The sequence below is a fragment of the Kogia breviceps genome, chromosome 5, assembly GCF_026419965.1.
Source record: "Kogia breviceps isolate mKogBre1 chromosome 5, mKogBre1 haplotype 1, whole genome shotgun sequence".
Classification (NCBI taxonomy): domain Eukaryota; kingdom Metazoa; phylum Chordata; class Mammalia; order Artiodactyla; family Physeteridae; genus Kogia; species Kogia breviceps.
Window position 1 is genome coordinate 140,958,290 of NC_081314.1, and position 17,082 is coordinate 140,975,371.

Below are 17,082 nucleotides of genomic sequence, written 5' to 3' on the forward strand. Positions count from 1 at the left end.
AGTTGTGGCTCGCGGGCTCTAGAGCACAGGCTCAGTAGTTGTGGCTTAGTTGCTCTGCAGCATGTGGGATCTTCCCGGACCATGGCTCAAACCCGTGTCCCCTGCATTGGCAGGTGGATTCTTAACCACTGCGCCACCAGGGAAACCCCTTCACGTTGTTTTTGATTTAGATCAATCGGTTAGAGATTTTACTTTCTTCAAATATTCTAACTCTTGTATGGAATTTTAAAATTTCTGTTTTCTTGCCTTAGTTTGGGCTCCTAAAATAAAAATACCATAGATTGGGTGGCTTAAACAACAAACTTTTATTTCTCACAGTTCTGTAATAGGGAAGTCCAAAGTTAAAGCACCTTGGGAATTCCCTGGCGGTTCAGGGGTTAGGACTCTGCCCTCTGTCTGCCGAGGGCCTGGGTTCAATCCCTGGTCAGCGAACAAAGGTCCCACAAGCTGCACACGGTGCAGCCCCCCCCCCAAAAAAAAGGGCACCTTCCTGATTCTAGCTGCTGTGTCCTAACAGAAGGGTTGAGGGATCTCTGTAAGGTCTCTTTTATAAGGACTATAATTGCATTCATGAGGGATCCACCCTCTTGACCTAATCACCTTCCCAAAGGCCCCACCTCCAAATACCATCACATTGGGGGTTAGGATGGCAACATATGAATTTTGGGGGGGAGACAAACATTCAGTACATAGCACTCCCCAAAGAAGGTAGCTTTTACCGTAAAAAAATCACTTCAAACTCAGCTTTGACATTTTTAAAGATAAAGATTTCCAAGTCAGCTTGAGTTTCTCTAACACAAGCACCAGAGGCGTGCAGCAGAGCATTTACTTTCCTGAAAAAGCCCCTTTTATACCAACCTGGTTTAAGTTTAGCCTGTATAGGTTTGCCTCCCATTTCTTCCATATCAGTAAAGCCTTGAGGATGTAGAACTCCACAGTATGCTCAACTGTGTTAAAAAACGGTTAGGAGTGGGGAGGCAAGAATTTGTATGTACAGGTAAGTGTTTGCTTGTACGTGAATAGACTACTGTCTATTCGTGTTGCTGTTCTAACAAACTACCACAATTTAGTGTCTTAAAAACTACGGAAGGGGGCTTCCCTGGTGGCGAAGTGGTTAAGAATCCGCCTGCCAGCGCAGGGGACACGGGTTCGAGCCCTGGTCCAGGAAGATCCCACATGCCGCGGAGCAACTAAGCCCATGCGCCACAACTACTGAGCCCGCGTGCCACAACTATTGAAGCCCACGTACCTAGAGCCCATGCTCCACAACAAGAGAAGCCACCGCATTGAGAAACCTGCGCATCACAACAAAGAGTAGTCTCTGCTCACTGCAACTAGAGAAAGCCCGTGCACAGCAACAAAGACTAAAGCAGCCAAAAAAACAAAAAAACAAAAACAACAGCAGAAATGTATTCTCTTCGAGTTTGGAGGCCAGATGTCCGAAATGAACTGAAACCAATGTGTCTGCAGGGGCTCGTGCTCCCTGTAAATCCTAGGGGCCCTAGAAGGGAGTTTCCTTGCCTTTTCCAGCTTCTAGAGCTGCATTCCCTGCATCCTTTGGCTCATGGCCTTTCTCCACTTTCAAAACCATCTACACAGCATCTTCAAGTCTCTGGAGAGAGGCTTCCGTGGCCAAGTCCTCCTGTGACCAAATCTCCCTCTGCCTCGCTCTTACAAAGACAACTGTGATCTCATCTAGGGCCCACCCGGATATTCCAGGCTAATCTCATTTCAAAATCAATATTGCTGAACATCACATAGTTAATAAGTGAACAAGTTGGATTTAGGCCCAGACAGACACTACACCGTACTATTAAATTAAAATTCTTCTTCTTCTTTTTTGTTTTTGCAAAGTGCTAGTTGAGACTCACCAAATTGTTTTCACAACTCACTAATGGGCTACAACTTATTGAATAAACAGCCAAGAGACTGTAGATTCCACAAGAGTGGAATCCTCTATTTTGCTCATCACTGCATTCTTGGAGCCCTCACTTTGATATACACAAAGTAGGTTCTCAACAAACAGTTGATGAAAGAGCCTCTCACATAACAATACAATCTGAAAGCTGGAGGAAACTGAGAAATTACCCAGTCCAGAGGGTTGCAAATGGTATTTTTTTTTTTTTTTTTTTTTTTTTTTTTTTTTGCGGTACGCGGGCCTCTCACTGTTGTGGCCTCTCCCGTTGCGGAGCACAGGCTCCAGACGCGCAGGCTCAGCCGCCATGGCTCACGGGCCCAGCTGCTCCGCGGCATGTGGGATCCACACAGACCGGGGCACGACCCCGTGTCCCCTGCATCGGCAGGTGGACTCTCAACCACCACGCCACCAGAGAAGCCCTGGTTTTCTTTAATTAACAGTAATCTTTTGACTACCTGGGTTTTTTGCAAAAACCCCTATATATCCTGGCTCCCCCCTTACATCTTCAGAACAGTCACTCAGAGCTAATGAGAGGCTATCTCCTTGGCTTAAGTCCTCAGTATATCCACCGAATAAAACATAATTCTCGACTTTTAGGTTGTGCTTTTTTTTTTTTCAGTTGAGAACCCAGTGGTCAGTAGCAAGGGTGGCAACAGAACACAGGCTTTTTTTTTTTTTTTAACACTTCCGCATTCATTTATTCAAAAATATTTGAGAACCTAAAAACCTCAAATTGAAATAATTAGATAAAACAAAAACGCAAGTTGCAGAGGAACTAGACTTCCATATTGTAGATAGTATTGGGTTGGCCACAAAGTTCCTTTGGTTTTTAAAATAAAAGACACATTTTTCACTTTCACCAAGAACTTTATTGAACAGTGTATTCACTGTTTTGTTCCACTACCTTCCGCCATTTTTCAGGTAACTTCATAATTCCACCATCTTCCCAAAGATTTTTATCTTTTTGAGCAAAGAACTGTTCCAGATGCCTTTTACAGTCTTCCAGGGAATGGAAATTTTTTCCATTAAGAGAATTTTGTAAAGACCGAAATAAATGGAAATCCAAAGGTGCAATGTCTGGTGAATATGGCGGATGAATCAGAACTTCCCAGCTAAGCTGTAACAGTTTTTGCCTGGTCATCAAAGAAACATGTGGCCTTCCGTTAGTTATCCTGATGGAAGACTGTGCGTGTTTTCTTTTTTTCTGATAATGGCTTTATTTTTTTTTTTTGGCTGTGTTGTGTCTTCACTGCTGTGTGCAGGCTTTCTCTAGTTGCAGTAAGTGGGGGCCACTCTTCGTTGCGGTGCATGGGCTTCTCGTTGTAGTGGCTTCTCTTGTTGCGGAGCATGGGCTCTAGGAACTTGGGCTTCAGTACTTGTGGCACGTGGGCTCAGTAGTTGTGGCTTGCGGGCTCTAGAGCACAGGCTCAGTAGTTGTGGCGCACGGGCTTAGTTGCTCCGTGGCATGTGGTGTCTTCCCGGACCGGGGCTTGAACCCATGTCCGGCATTGGCAGGCAGATTCTTAACCACTGCACCACCAGGGAAGTCCACTATGCGTTTTCCGTTGACTAATTCCAGACTTTTCGTCTAGTGCTGCTTTCAGTTGGTCTAACTGGGAATAGTACTTGTTGGAATTAATCGTTTGGTTTTCTGGAAGGACTCCCTTCCAATCCCCCTACCGTATACACAATATCACCTTCTGTGGATGAAGACAGGCCTTTGGTGTGGTTGTTGGTGGTTCATTTCACTTGCCCCATGATCTCTTCTGTTCCACATTATTGTACAATATCCACTTTTCATGAAGCGTCACAATTTGTCGTAAAAACAGAACATCTTCATTACATTTCAGTAGAGAATTGCATGCAGAAATATGGAAATACGGTCAAGAAGGGTTTTTTTGCTTAACTTATGTGGAACCCAAACATCAAAGTGATTAACATAACCAGGCTAGTGCAAATGAGTTTCAGCGCTTGATTTGGATGTTTTGAGTATGTTGGCTATCTCCCGCGTGGTATAATGTTGATTGTTCTCAGTGAAGGTCTCTATTTTTTTTTTTTTTTTCTGTGGTACGAGGGCCTCTCACTGTTGTGGCCTCTCCCGTTGCGGAGCACAGGCTCCGGACACGCAGGGTCAGCAGCCATGGCTCATGGGCCCAGCTGCTCCGCGGCATGTGGGATCTTCCTGGACTGGGGCTCGAACCCCCTGCATCGGCAGGCGGATTCTCAACCACTGCGCCACCAGGGAAGCCCGAAGGTCTCTATTTGATCGATATCAATTTCAGCTGGTCTACCTGACCAAGCAGCATGGTCCAGTGAGAAATCTCCAGCATGAAACTTCGCAAACAACTTTTGACATGTTCGATCGGTCACAGCACCTTCTCCATACACTGCACAAATCTTTTTTTTAATTTCAGTTGCGTTTTTACCTTTCTTGAAACAATAAAGCATAATGTGACAAAAATGTTGCTTTTTTTCATCTTCAATATTAAAATGGCTACACAAAAATTCACCAATTTTTTTTTTTTTTTTTTTTTTGCGGTATGCGGGCCTCTCACTGTTGTGGCCTCTCCCGTTGCGGAGCACAGGCTCCGGACGCGCAGGCCTAGCGGTCATGGCTCACGGGCTTAGTTGCTCCACGGCATGTGGGATCTTCCCGGACAAGGGCACGAACCCGTGTCTCCTGCATCTGCAGGCGGATTCTCAACCACTGCGCCACCAGGGAAGCCCAAAATTCACCAATTTTGATAAGTTTTTTTTTTTAATGCACGCTGATATGACAGCTGTCACTATGCAATCTAACAATCTAACTTCAAATGAAGTAAAGGACAACTAAGCGCTACTAGAACCATCTTACAGAAAAAACCAAAGGAACTCTGGCCAACCCAATATTTAGCATATAGTAAATGTACGCCAAACTGTTTATATGTTCTGGTAAAGGTATTGGGGTAAATTTTATGTTTTATATTTCTGTATTATTTGAATTTTTACAAAGAAAATGTATTTCTTTTACAATTATAAAAACGCAAATGAATATTTTTTAAAACCTTTTAACTGTTTCTTTAACCGCAGTATCTGACAGCCCTTGACTTATTCATTTCTTTCTTTCTCCCTTCCTTCCTTTTTTTTTTAATTTTTTGCGGTACGCGGGCCTCTCACTGTTGTGGCCTCTCCCGTTGCGGAGCACAGGCTCCGGACGCGCAGGCTCAGCGGCCACGGCTCACGGGCCCAGCTCCGCGGCACGTGGGATCCTACCGGACCGGGGCACGAACCCGCGTCCCCTGCATCGGCAGGCGGACTCTCAACCACTGCGCCACCAGGGAAGCCCTCTTTCTTTTTTTTGCTACGCCTCATGGCATGCGGAATCTTAGTTCCCTGACCAGGGATGTAATCCGTGCCCCCTGCCATCTTAACCACTGGACCACGAGGGAAGTCCCAACTTACTCATTTCTATATACTACTAACTTAGCCTAAGGCCGAGCTCAAAGTCGATACTGAATAAATGTACGCGAGCAAAAGGACTCAGTAAGTTGCAATACGAGAAAGGACTCTTTTCCTCAGGATGAAGGATGATAATTTTCAAGGTACACCCCCAAAGTAGTCTTCATTTCATTAATAAGGTTTCAAATCACATTGACACTGGTGGGCATGTGATGGCTTTCTTCAGTGTAATTCATGTCCAGCCTGGTCAAGCACCTCAAGTGCACATTTTTGGGGCACCAACGCCCATGGCACCCGGCTTCGAACTTGCGGCCCTCAAGCTGCAAAAGGAAAATCAAAAAGGAGTAGGTGTTGCTAAGAGATCTCTCTAAAATGAAGCCACACTTCTAAGGTAGTGTGATTTATGCATGTCTCAGCCCAGATGGAATCTGACCTTTGACCGCTTATCTATCTTCTAACAAAGGTATCCAGAACATCTGCACCATGTTCCAGAAATTCAAGATACTTATCCGGCCCTTAACCTAAATAACTCGTGACAGTCTATCCCTTAAGGACAAATATTTCCTTTTTGCATCAAAGTCAATCATAATTCCTGCCAGACAATTTTAACAACCTTGTGGGTTTTGCCTTTATTAGCCTCTGACTCTTTCTCTTTCCCAAACACTCTTCCTATTTTGCTGGCACCTATCCCCAGTTGCAATTCCCAAGATCCCAAATAAAGCTCTTTGCGGCCTTCATGCTGATTACTGTTTGACAAAGCCTCTAGGTTCAGTTAGCACAGCCACCCATTCGAGCCTACGGGTGCCTCACGCATGCGCCCTACTCTGCAGGGCCCCGGAGCTTGAAGCCTACCTCTCCCGCTGTCCCGGCTCCCTTAGCCCCCAGAGCGATTTACCTTCCCAGCAATCCCAATACCACAGCGCAGGGAGGCGGAAGTGAGTGGGCGGGGTCACACGTGCGCTCCGCCCCGGAAGTGGGAGGGCCTTGTGGGCTCCACATTTGTCTCCCGTCGCCTCCCAGTCTGATTGCGGCCGAGGCCGGTCCTGGCTTTGTAACTCGCTCAAGATGGCGACGCAGCCACCCAGCGGGATCCGCCTCAGCGCGGTGAGCAGCCGCGAGGGGTGGAGCGGGCCGTGTCCCAGGAGGGCGGGCAGGCGGGCAGGCGAGGGGGGGCCGGCAGTGGGCGGTGGCGACTCGTCGGCCCGGAGCGGCGGCTGGGGCCGCGGCGGGGCCGGGGGAGGCGGCGGCGGCCATCTCGCTACCGACGGCCGAGCTGCTCGGCGGCGGGCAGGGCAGGGCAGGGCCGGGCGGCGCGCGCTGGGCTGCGTTTCTGTTTTGCCTCCGCGGCTTTGGGGCGGGTCGGGGCCGCGGCCCCTCCTCCTGGCTCCCTCTTGGCTGCCCCGCAGCTGTCGTACGAGGGCGAGGCCTCGGCGGCCAGTCCGCCCGCCCCTCGGACCGCGGGACCTCTGACCCATCCGGCCTGCGGGCCCGCGGGGTGTCCCGGAGGGGAAGGGAGAGGTAGTCTGCGGCCAGAAATGCCCAGCGGCCTTGACCTCCTGGCGGTGGGAAGGGGTGCTGCGAGCTGGGACTAGTCTTCCTGATTCATTTAAATTCCTGCCGCTTCTCTCCAGTTAAGCTCTCGGGCCAAATCACTACTAGGTCACCACCGAGGTCTCCCGTTTCCCCTCTAGTCTCCGGGTCGTGTCTGTTCCGGAGCGTCTCGGGTTCTTGGGAATCCTTGAGCATGTTTTTTGTATCTGTGAGTCTTTTTCGGAGGGAGCGGTCACACAATATGAATTAAAATTTCACAGCCTAAGGTGTGGGCGTGGCCTCCCTACATGATTCTCCTTAAAAAGTTGGCGTTGTTATGCAAAAATGTCCCTCTTCTCTGGAGGGTGTTGGTGCTGGCCAAAGAGTGACTGCAGCAGTCTAATTCGAATGGTAATACCATTGCTTTAAAAATGGTATTTTGCCCATTGACTTGCATTCATTTAGCCAGATTTCGGGCAACACCTGGTATCATTAGACTTTAACGTTTTTCCTGGTAAGTGTGAAATGGTATCTGTTTACTTTATATTTACTTGACTGAAGTTGAAAGTTTGTCACATTTCACCCTTTTTGGTTTGGGATTTAAAAAAGAAAAAACAATTTCATGTCCTTTTCCCATTTTTCTATTTTTTTTTCTTTTGAGGGGTATTTTTATTGATTTATGAGTGTTCTTTACATATTCGGAATAAAGGCTCTTTGGTTACCTAACTGGTTTATTGAATGAGATAGTATTTAGTAGATGGAAGACAGAGAAGAACTTTACTCTTTCTTACCACTGGCTTTAAGCATTATTTGCTAATTCACCTGGGTGAATCTGGACAGATTCTGATGCTTTCCAATTAGTCTCAGGTACAGTTAAAGTCAGACCTTAACTACTTTAAAAGCTCTTATTCATTTTAAAGCCCTGCTCTTTCCCCTCACATTGGGCCAAATTCTGGCCCAGAAAACTGGTGAGAAAAACGAGTGAACTGGGTTTTTGTTTTGTTTTGTTTTTTCTTGCTATTTCTGCACTTTGATTCTCTTCCCCATTCCCCAGCTCCTCCCAAGTTGTTTCTCTGTCTCTTCAAAATTGAGAAGACAGAGGGAGCAAAGATAAGGGTCAAACAGTCTTGAGAGACTGGCATTGTTGTTAGCTGGCTCTCTGGGTGTAGCAGCTGTCCATGTGCTAAATCTTTCTTTTGTGGGTAATAATGGGCCGTTTGGAACCTCATTGACGGAAATCTCCCATCTGCAGCTTCTGGAGTGTATTTCCACTGGTGTTTTGCTTTAGGACAGGAGTTGGCAAACTGCAGTTTATGGGCCAAATCCAGCCTGCCACCTGTTTTTGTATGGCACACGATCCTTAAATGGTTGGGGGATAAAAGATAAAAGAATAATATTTTGTAACATGAAAATTATGTGAAATAGACATTTCAGTTTCCATAAATGAAGTTTCATTGGAATAAAGGCTTATTCGTTTGTTATAGCTCTCAAATGCTAATACCATTTTGTGACTGAGAGCATTGGTTCTGGAGCGCACGTGCCTGGGTTCAAATCCTGACTGATAACTGTATATGTGGCCTGAAAAGTGGGAATAATAATCTTAACCACTGGAAAGTTGGTTTAAATGAGCCAGTGCCTGTAAAAGTCTTATAAAGGTCCTGTTCATGCCATAAATACTCAGTAAATTTTTGCTGTTTTTTTTTTTGTTTGTTTTTTTACTGTTAGCAGTGAAGCCTATCAGTTTTTCCAAAAACAGGTGTAGCTTCTTGAGAACAGAGTACATGGGAAGAACATTTGTCTTTTCTTGGAAATATGTTTTTGCTACCCTTGCTCTTTACGTATAATTTGGCTGGGTTTGTTATTCTAGATTAGAAATTATTTCTTCTTAGAATTTTAAAGGTATGTTTTATTGTTTAATAGAGTCCTAGAAACTCAAGTCCATAATATATGGAAAATTTTCTCATTTATTTGGTGACAGTTTTCCCTTTATTTTTCTGTTTTCTTTTGTTTTCTGTTTTCCTTCCCATTGCTTTTTCTTTCTGGGAGATTTCCTGCATTTCTCCTACCTTTCTCTTACCATATATTTAATTATTATAAACACTGTCTTATTCTCTGAATATCTTTTAAAAATCTTTCTCAGCAAAATATTTGTTTTTATCTCTGGGTGTGTTAATCATAGTATTTTTGAAGTTTTCTTTTGCTCACTGCATTGCCTCTAGTTTCTTTACATTCTTTTTACCGTGTGTTTTTTATTCTAATTTTACACATTCTCAGATGTCTGGAGATGGTCAGTCTTCTACTTATATCTCCAAGTGAGACACTAAAAAAATGGTTGTTCATACCCAAGTAGAGCTAGTCCTTTTGGTGGGCTTCAGTGTTGGGTGATCAGGTAGAAGGAGGCAGCAGTGTTGTTGGAGCACTCTCTGTCAGTATCTGTTGACCGTAAAGAATGGAAATGTTAGACCATAAAGTAAGTATGTTTAAAATAACTTTTAAAACTTGTAAAATATTTTTTTTCAAGTGAGGGATTAAAAAAGCTATCCAGAATGGCCTGGCACAATTGTAAAAGAACCAGATAGAAATTTTAGAAATCATTCCGTTTTCCAGAGAGGAATTCTACATCTAGTCTCCTGCATGGCTTATATAATCCTGGCTGCTAGCTCTTCTGAAGCAGGGAAAAGAAGATAGTATCCCATTGTTCAGTTTGCAGATTTGGTTTTCATTTGTTTACTATTGTGGTAAAATACACATAACATAAAATTTACCATCTTAACTATTTTTAAGCGTGCAGCTCAGTACGTTAAGTACATTAACATTGTTGTACAACCAATCTCCAGAACACTTCATCTTGCAAAACTAAAACTCTGTACCCATTAAAAAATAACCCTCCGTTCCGCCTTCCACCGGCTCCTGGCCATTTTACCTTATGTGAATTTGACTACTGTAGGTGCATTATATAAGTGGAATTATACATTATTTGTCTTTTTGTGATTGGCTTGTTCCTCTTAGCATAATGTCCTCAAGGTTCATGCATGCTGTAAGATGTATCAAAATTTCTTTCCTTTTTAAGGCTGAATAATATTCCACTCTATGAATATACCACATTTTGTTCATTCATTCATCGATGGACATTTGTGTTACTTCCACTTTTGGCTATTATGAATAATGCTACTGTGAACATGGGTGTGCAGATGTCTCTTGAAGACCCTGCTTTCACTACTGTATACAAAATAGATAAATTTTATACAAAATAAAAAACAGTAAGGACCTACTGTATAGCACAGGGAACTATATTCAATATCTTGTAATAACCTATACTGGAAAAGAGTGGAAAAAGTATGTGTGTGTATGCAATATATATATATATATATATATATATATATATATTGCATACACACACATACACATATCTTTGTGTGTGTATATATGTATGCATGTATAATGGAATCACTTGGGTGCACACCTGAAACTATCACAACATTGTAAATCAACTATACTTCAGTTAAGGAGGAAAAAGGACCCCACGGGCTTCCCTGGTGGTGCAGTGGTTGGGAGTCCACCTGCCGATGCAGGGGACATGGGTTTGTGCCCCAGTCTGGAAGATCCCACATGCCGCGGAGCGGCTGGGCCCGTGAGCCATGGCTGCTGAGCCTGCACGTCTGGAGCCTGTGCTCCGCAACGGGAAGGCCACAACAGTAAGAGGCCTGCGTGCAGCAAAAAAAAAAAAAAAAAAAAAAAAAAGACCCTGCTTTCAGTCCTTTTCAGTATATACTCAGAATTAGAATTGCTGGATCCTATGGCAAATGTATATTTAATTTTTTGAGGCCCCTCTATATTGTTTTCTACAGTGGCTGCACCATTTTGTATTCCCTCCAAGGGTGCACATGAGTTCCAGTTCCTCCACAGCCTCCCCAACACTTACTTTCTGCTTTTGTCGTTGTTTTTTGTTTTGATTTTTAACTATTCCCAACCCTTTGAGTGTGAGGTGGTATCTCGTTGTAGTTTTGATTTTCATTTCCCTAATAATTAGAGATGTTGAGCATCTTTGGAGAAATATCTGAGTCCTTTGCGCATTGTTTAATCTGTTTGTAGTCTTCTTGTTGAGTTGTAGGAGTTCTTTGTAAATTGTACATATTAACCCTTCATGAGATACTTGGTTTGCAGATTTTTTCCCCCCATCCTGTAGGTTGCCTTTTCACTCTGTAGATTGTGTCCTTTGATGCAGTGGTCCACCGCCTGCTAGGAACCGGGCCACACAGCAGGAGGTGAGAGGCTGGCAAGCGAGTGAAGCTTCATCTGTGGCTCCCCATCGCTTGCATTACCGCCTGAACCATTTCTCCATCCATCCGCCCCCCCACCAGGAAACCAGTCCCTGGTGCCAAAAAGGTTGGGGACCGCTGCTTTGATGTACAGAAGTTTTAAATTTTGGTAATTTCAAGAAATCATTGCCAAGTCCGATGTTGTAAATGGTTTCCCCTGTGTTTTCTTCTAAGAGTTTTATGGTTTCAGCTCTTTGATCCATTTTGAGTTAATTTTTGTTTATGGTATAGGGTAAGGGTACAACTTCATTCTTTTTATGGATATCCAGTTTTCCCAGCACTATTTGTTGAAAAAACTGTCCTTTCCTCATTAAATGGTCTTTATACCCTTGTGGAAAATCATTTGACCGTATATGAGAGGGTTTATTTCTGGTCTGTTTGCTGACCTGCTTTTAACCCACCTGCTTTTGATTGTCTGTGAGCCCCCACCACTGTCAGTTTCTCCAGAGAACAGACCTCCAGCCTTACGTGGTTTGCTGAGGGTAGTTGAAGGGCTGCTTAGGGTAAAAGAAGGAGCTGGGGAATCTTTCTTCTTTTAAAGACTTTCAACCTATCTTGTTTTCATACAGCTTCTAGTATCTTTTACTTCAAAGGTACAAAGTCTAATTTCTAAGACTTTCTGGGGTTGCCAACGTTCCTGACTTGCTTCTGGTTGGTTTTCTCATCTCCTACAGGCTTCGGATTTAGCTTTTTCCAGGGTATTATATCAGTTGTCACTAGTCTGTGTTTTCCAGGTGCCAAACTACTATTTTGTCTGCTATTAGTAATCACTTCTTTGTTTTTGTTCTTCTGGGTTTATGCCCCTTTTTTTCCTTCATTATAGAGCGGTTTCGGGAGGCAGCAGAGGTAAACACTGTCCATGTGTTCAGGCTTCCGTCTTATATTTAAATGATTTTTTAAATTTGTGACTATTTGTTGACTCTAAAAGTTCTATTGATTCTTTTTTTTAATATATACTTTTTATGTATTTATTTTTGGCTGCGTTGGGTCTTTGTTGCTGCGTGTGGGCTTTCTAGTTGTGGTGAGCAGGGGCCACTCTTTGTTGCTGTGCATGGGCTTCTCATTGTGGTGGCTTCTCTTGTTGCTGAGCATGGGCTCTAGGCACGTGGGCTTCAGTAGTTGTGGCATGTGGGCTCAGTAGTTGTGGCACTTGGGCTCTAGAGCACAGGCTCAGTAATTGTGGTGCACGGGCTTAGTTGCTCCGCGGCATGTGGGATCTCCCTGGACCAGGGCTCAAACCTGTGTCCCCTGCATTGGCAGGTGGATTCTTAACCACTGTGCCACCAGGGAAGTCCGAAGTCCCTCTATTGATTCTTTAAAATATCTGTGTGGCCTTCATTGTATCTCATTTTTGTGTGTTTTTTGGAGGGGAGGATTACTTTTTAAATGTCTAGTTATTTCAAGAGATTCCTGTTTTATAGGCTGATATTTCTTTTACCTAGTGTTGGGGGTCGATGTCTAATACTGTATCTTGTCTGCTAATATTTTCTCCTGGTGGATCTTTTCCTTAAATGTTATTTTAGATTGTGTACTCAAATATTCCCCAAATAATGTCTCTGGGAGAATCCTATGCAGTCTCGTTGAGGCTGTGTCTCCACAGTGGTTCTGAAGGTTATATAAATTGAAATGCTTAACCCAAGTGAAGGCATGCCTCTTTACAGAATTTCATGTTGCACTTTTTTTTTTTTTAACCTAGAGTCCAGACCAAAACAGAAAGCTCCCCATTGGGCATATTGCCCCCACCCTCTTTTTTACTGAAGAGGTGAGAGGGGGCAGTTACTTCAAGAGCGTGCTTCTCTTCTGCCATGTCTCCTATCCCTGAGTCACCATTAAAATCGAAACCTTTGTATTCCAGATAAGCACCCCACTCTAATCCACATTTTCAAACTTTATTTTAGTTTTTAATTCCTTCTTTACTTGAGGCCCTTGAGGATTTTCTTTGTTTATATATGAGCTCAGTTGTGCCTTTAAGGGTATACTTACTTTTTTAAAAAAACATACACTTATAATGCTTATTATGTCCCAGGTGTTCTTCTAAGCATGTATAAATATTAAGTTTTTTAATTCTCTTAATGTCTTGGTAAGCTGATATTATTATCATCCTCATTTCACAGATGATAAAACTTGAGGCCCAGAGCGTTAAGTTGCTGACCCAGGATTACGCATCTAGTTGAAGATACTCCACAGTCCATGTCGTGTGTGTGTGTGTGTGTGTGTGTGTGTGTGTGTGTGTGTTGGCTGTTGAAGGGTGTTTTTCTTTCCAGCTGATGACATGTTCTAGAGATGAGAATTAAAAGTAGTTGAAAATAATGCTTTTGTTTAAATACCAAAAAAACCACTGTTTAGAATTCAGCTCCCCGGGGACTCTTACTCAAGAACAGTGTGTACCGTGTCACTTTGGAGTTGGTATATAGGATGAAGTCATTTAGTGTAAGTTGACAGTCTACCCACAGTCTGCCGTACATCTAAAATCGAAGTATTACAACATGGACCAAAATACCCAATTTCTAACTCCAGACTTCACACCTAACAAATTCATAAAATAGAGAGCAAAGACAAACTATTCTAAGGGTTTCTGGTGTTGATTAATCGTTTTCTCCTTTGGTAGCCAGAGGCTTTACACCCCAGAGCCATGCCCCATAGTAAGATTTAGAATGGGTGAGGAGTACACTCTGTATTCTTTTGTAAATGGAGGACTGATGCTTGTGCAAGGGGAGGGCCTGGGACAGGACTCAGGTAGACTAATTTGACAAAAGTTTTCTTGTAGAAGATGAAGGCCTGGAAATAGATTTTCTTTACAAAAACTCTTGTTTTAGAAAGTTGGGGAATTCCTTATACTCCATTATTACGTGGATGTATGCTATAGAAAGTATGCCGTAGAAGGTCTGAATTACATATGCTCCAGTTTGAAGACCACTCTTCTACGGAATACTATTTCTCACTTGTGTACTTTAACCTGATAGTAAACAAATGCTTGGGGATTGTCTAAAGTCGAGGGTGGACAGAGGGAAAGTAGACCTTTCTGACACCTTGTGGCAGCAGCTGAACACTATAAATGCAGCTGGTTGGATTTATAATCTCATCATATTTCTAGGGCTCTTCACATGAAACACTTAAAGTGCCTCCTTTCTCCCCCTTAAATATGTGATAATCTGTTCAAAATGAACACAGAAAAGTCCTCATTTCATGGAAATACTCTGCATATTGAAATTTCCAAGACTCAGCCTTTTTAAACCATTTGTACATTTTTAGGCATTTGATATCTGTACTCCTCAGGAATTTAGAGAGTTCCCTATAGCACGAGGTTGATTAACATACTCTTCCATACTGTGTTACCATGAATCAGACATAAAATCTCTGGAGGTCAAGAAGGTTTGTTGCATTTGAACTGTTATTTGACATTGTTTTGAAGGCTTTATAGATGTATACTGCTCCAGTGCTGCAAGTTCAACTGTTGATATAATGAACTTGGAGAGACCATGAGAAAAGCCTGTTGATTAATAAGCAAAGCTAAGTTTATTAAGCTTAATGCACTAAAGGAGAAAACACCCCTTTGACAAAGTCTTAGTTTTATCTCCTGGTAATTTTGAGGTAGGTCTTGTAGGGTGGATAGCTTTGGGATTGGGCACTTTATGATAGGGCTCTGGATTGGTGGACACAAGGAGGCAAGGGGTTTGCAGCACAGCTTGATGAGAAACTATTTAGTTGATTTACAGCCTTATTTTCCAGGTTATGTCTTCCAGGTATATCCTGACACAAGCAGCTAAGTCATTCTTGCGTGGTCTCTCTTAATACTGGGACAGAAAATTATTTTGGCGTCTGTTCTCAAAAGTAAGACCTTAATTAATTTACATGAATCATTGGTTTATTTCAGCTTTGCCCGAAGTTTTTACATACAAATTCTACTAGTCACACTTGGCCATTTAGTGCAGTTGCTGAATTAATAGGTAAGTAAATTGGTGTTTCGTATATAATCTGTTGCTTGCAATTGAAGTTCTAAAAAGCTTTTTATTGAAAAATAGTATGCAGATGTGCTTTTTAAAAAAACCAAAGTGTATCTCAGCGATAACATTGGTAAAGGTTACCTAGCATAACAACTATTCAAACTGCTGTCAAATTAATCACTGCTCAGCCTTCCGTATACAATTGTCAGAGTATTTCCCTATATTACTATCAAAGTATTTTAATTTGCCAAGTTCCTAAAGCATTTATGTTGAAAGTATTTTTAGTCCATTATAAAAGAAATACGTCTGTTGCCAACAAGTGAGAATTATGGGGTTTTTTTTAATAGTCTGAAAATGTTTATAACAGTGGATTCATTTTTCTGGTGTTAGTAACTAGGAGGATTATATTATGTTAGATTTGTGATAATAAATTCTTGGTTTTTCCAGTAGATAGAATGATCAAGGTATAGGATTATTTTTAAAAGTGTTTTAATGAACATGAGAAAAGAGGCAAGGTTGTGTTCAGATTTGCATTATGGGTCATGTTTTTTTTTCCTTGGTAAAATTAGTGCACATGAATTCTTGGGAATTCTTAGATATACTTTAGATTCATTATCACGAAAGGGTCCTATGTTGGATGTGCAAGGAAAAGAAAAGAACATTTGAGAGCCCTTCTTTTCTTGGGTGAAGTTAGATTTTCCAGAGTCTCGCAGCTAACGTGTGCTGCTCAGGTGTAGACTCTGCAGTGCAAATGAGATGACACGGCAGCTGTTCGCGGTCATTCTTTGTCATGGCAGCCCGGAGGAGCTGCTTAGCCTGGGGTTGTTCATACATAGCGCTTCTCTGGCTTTGGGTTCGCGCAATGGAAAGCACGGTGCTCTGTGTGGGGTACCGAATTTTTAAGTTTTTTTATGAAGCTAAGATGTTTGCTGAAAAAGATGATTGGATTTCAATTGAAAGCTTATGGAAGGATAGTTTGAGAACCATTTTTTATATTATAATGAAGGCTTCAAAATACACCTCGAAAGCAGTTTTAGTCAGTTAGGGATATTCTGATAGATCTTAGATAGTTCACCAGTTGATTTTATTACGGCTACTGTTGAAAATTTTTTCATTTTTTTTTGATATATTCCTCACACTTACCTATTCTGAGAGAAACAGGTATGCTAGGCAAGGGTGTTAAACGGTGTGGTGTACAGAGAAGAGAAAAATGTACCAGCCACCAGAAACTTCTGCCAGATTGAAAAGGGCTACAAGTTGAAGAACTGGGTAGAAGTAAACCTTCATCTGTGTGCATAGGTTAGCAGACTGCTTTCTCATGTATTCAGTAACTGTTGTGGACCTTCCGTGTTAACTTGCAGTGCTGTTGGCACTCAGCTCTGTTTCCCTTATGATAGCTAGGCTAGTTCTTTGGGCAGAAGAAGACCTTCCTGTCTTGATCATCTATCTCTTCAGTGCAGTGATTCTTCTGGCTTTACACTTTTTTAGTGTAGTGGGTACCAGTCTCTGCTCTCTGTATAACAAATGGAGGGCTTTAGATAGAGTTAATTCTGTAATAGTCAATGAACAATATATAGCATGGTACAGTTTAATTTCATGTTGTCAAATCTTAGGAGTTCCAAAGCATTTCAGCTTTTAAATTCTCCTTAAAATATATTATTCTGTTGCTTGTCAAAGTGTTGTTCTGAACTAATTGCTCTTATTAAAATGCAAAATCACAATTTCGCAAAACTTTCTCAGATAATGCTTATGATCCTGATGTGAATGCTAAACAGATATGGATTGACAAAACAGTGATAAATGACCATATATGCCTGACATTTACTGATAATGGAAATGGTATGACTTCAGACAAATTACATAAAATGCTGAGGTATGTAAAAGTGTCACACTCCTTAAAATCATTGCTTTTACCTAGTTCAGGTGTTTCATG

The 17,082-nt window shown here is 42.4% G+C and overlaps 1 protein-coding gene and 1 long non-coding RNA gene across 2 annotated transcripts in view; one reads left to right on the forward strand and one right to left on the reverse strand.

Annotated features, from left to right (window-relative positions):
- Nucleotides 1-5,445: 5,445 nt before the first annotated feature.
- On the reverse strand, nt 5,446-6,644 carry LOC131756972 (uncharacterized). Its single transcript, XR_010840859.1, has 2 exons — nt 6,252-6,644; nt 5,446-5,676 (listed from the first exon to the last, which is right to left on the reverse strand). It is a non-coding gene; the product is annotated as an uncharacterized lncRNA (long non-coding RNA).
- The window catches only part of MORC3 (MORC family CW-type zinc finger 3), a 40,083-nt gene continuing 29,169 nt past the window's right edge, over nt 6,169-17,082 (forward strand). Inside the window, exons 1-3 of the mRNA XM_067035068.1 lie at nt 6,169-6,460; nt 15,080-15,152; nt 16,890-17,022. Coding sequence (XP_066891169.1) covers nt 6,422-6,460; nt 15,080-15,152; nt 16,890-17,022 — 245 coding nt within the window. The 5' untranslated portion in view covers nt 6,169-6,421. The remainder of the gene's footprint in view (nt 6,461-15,079; nt 15,153-16,889; nt 17,023-17,082) is intronic.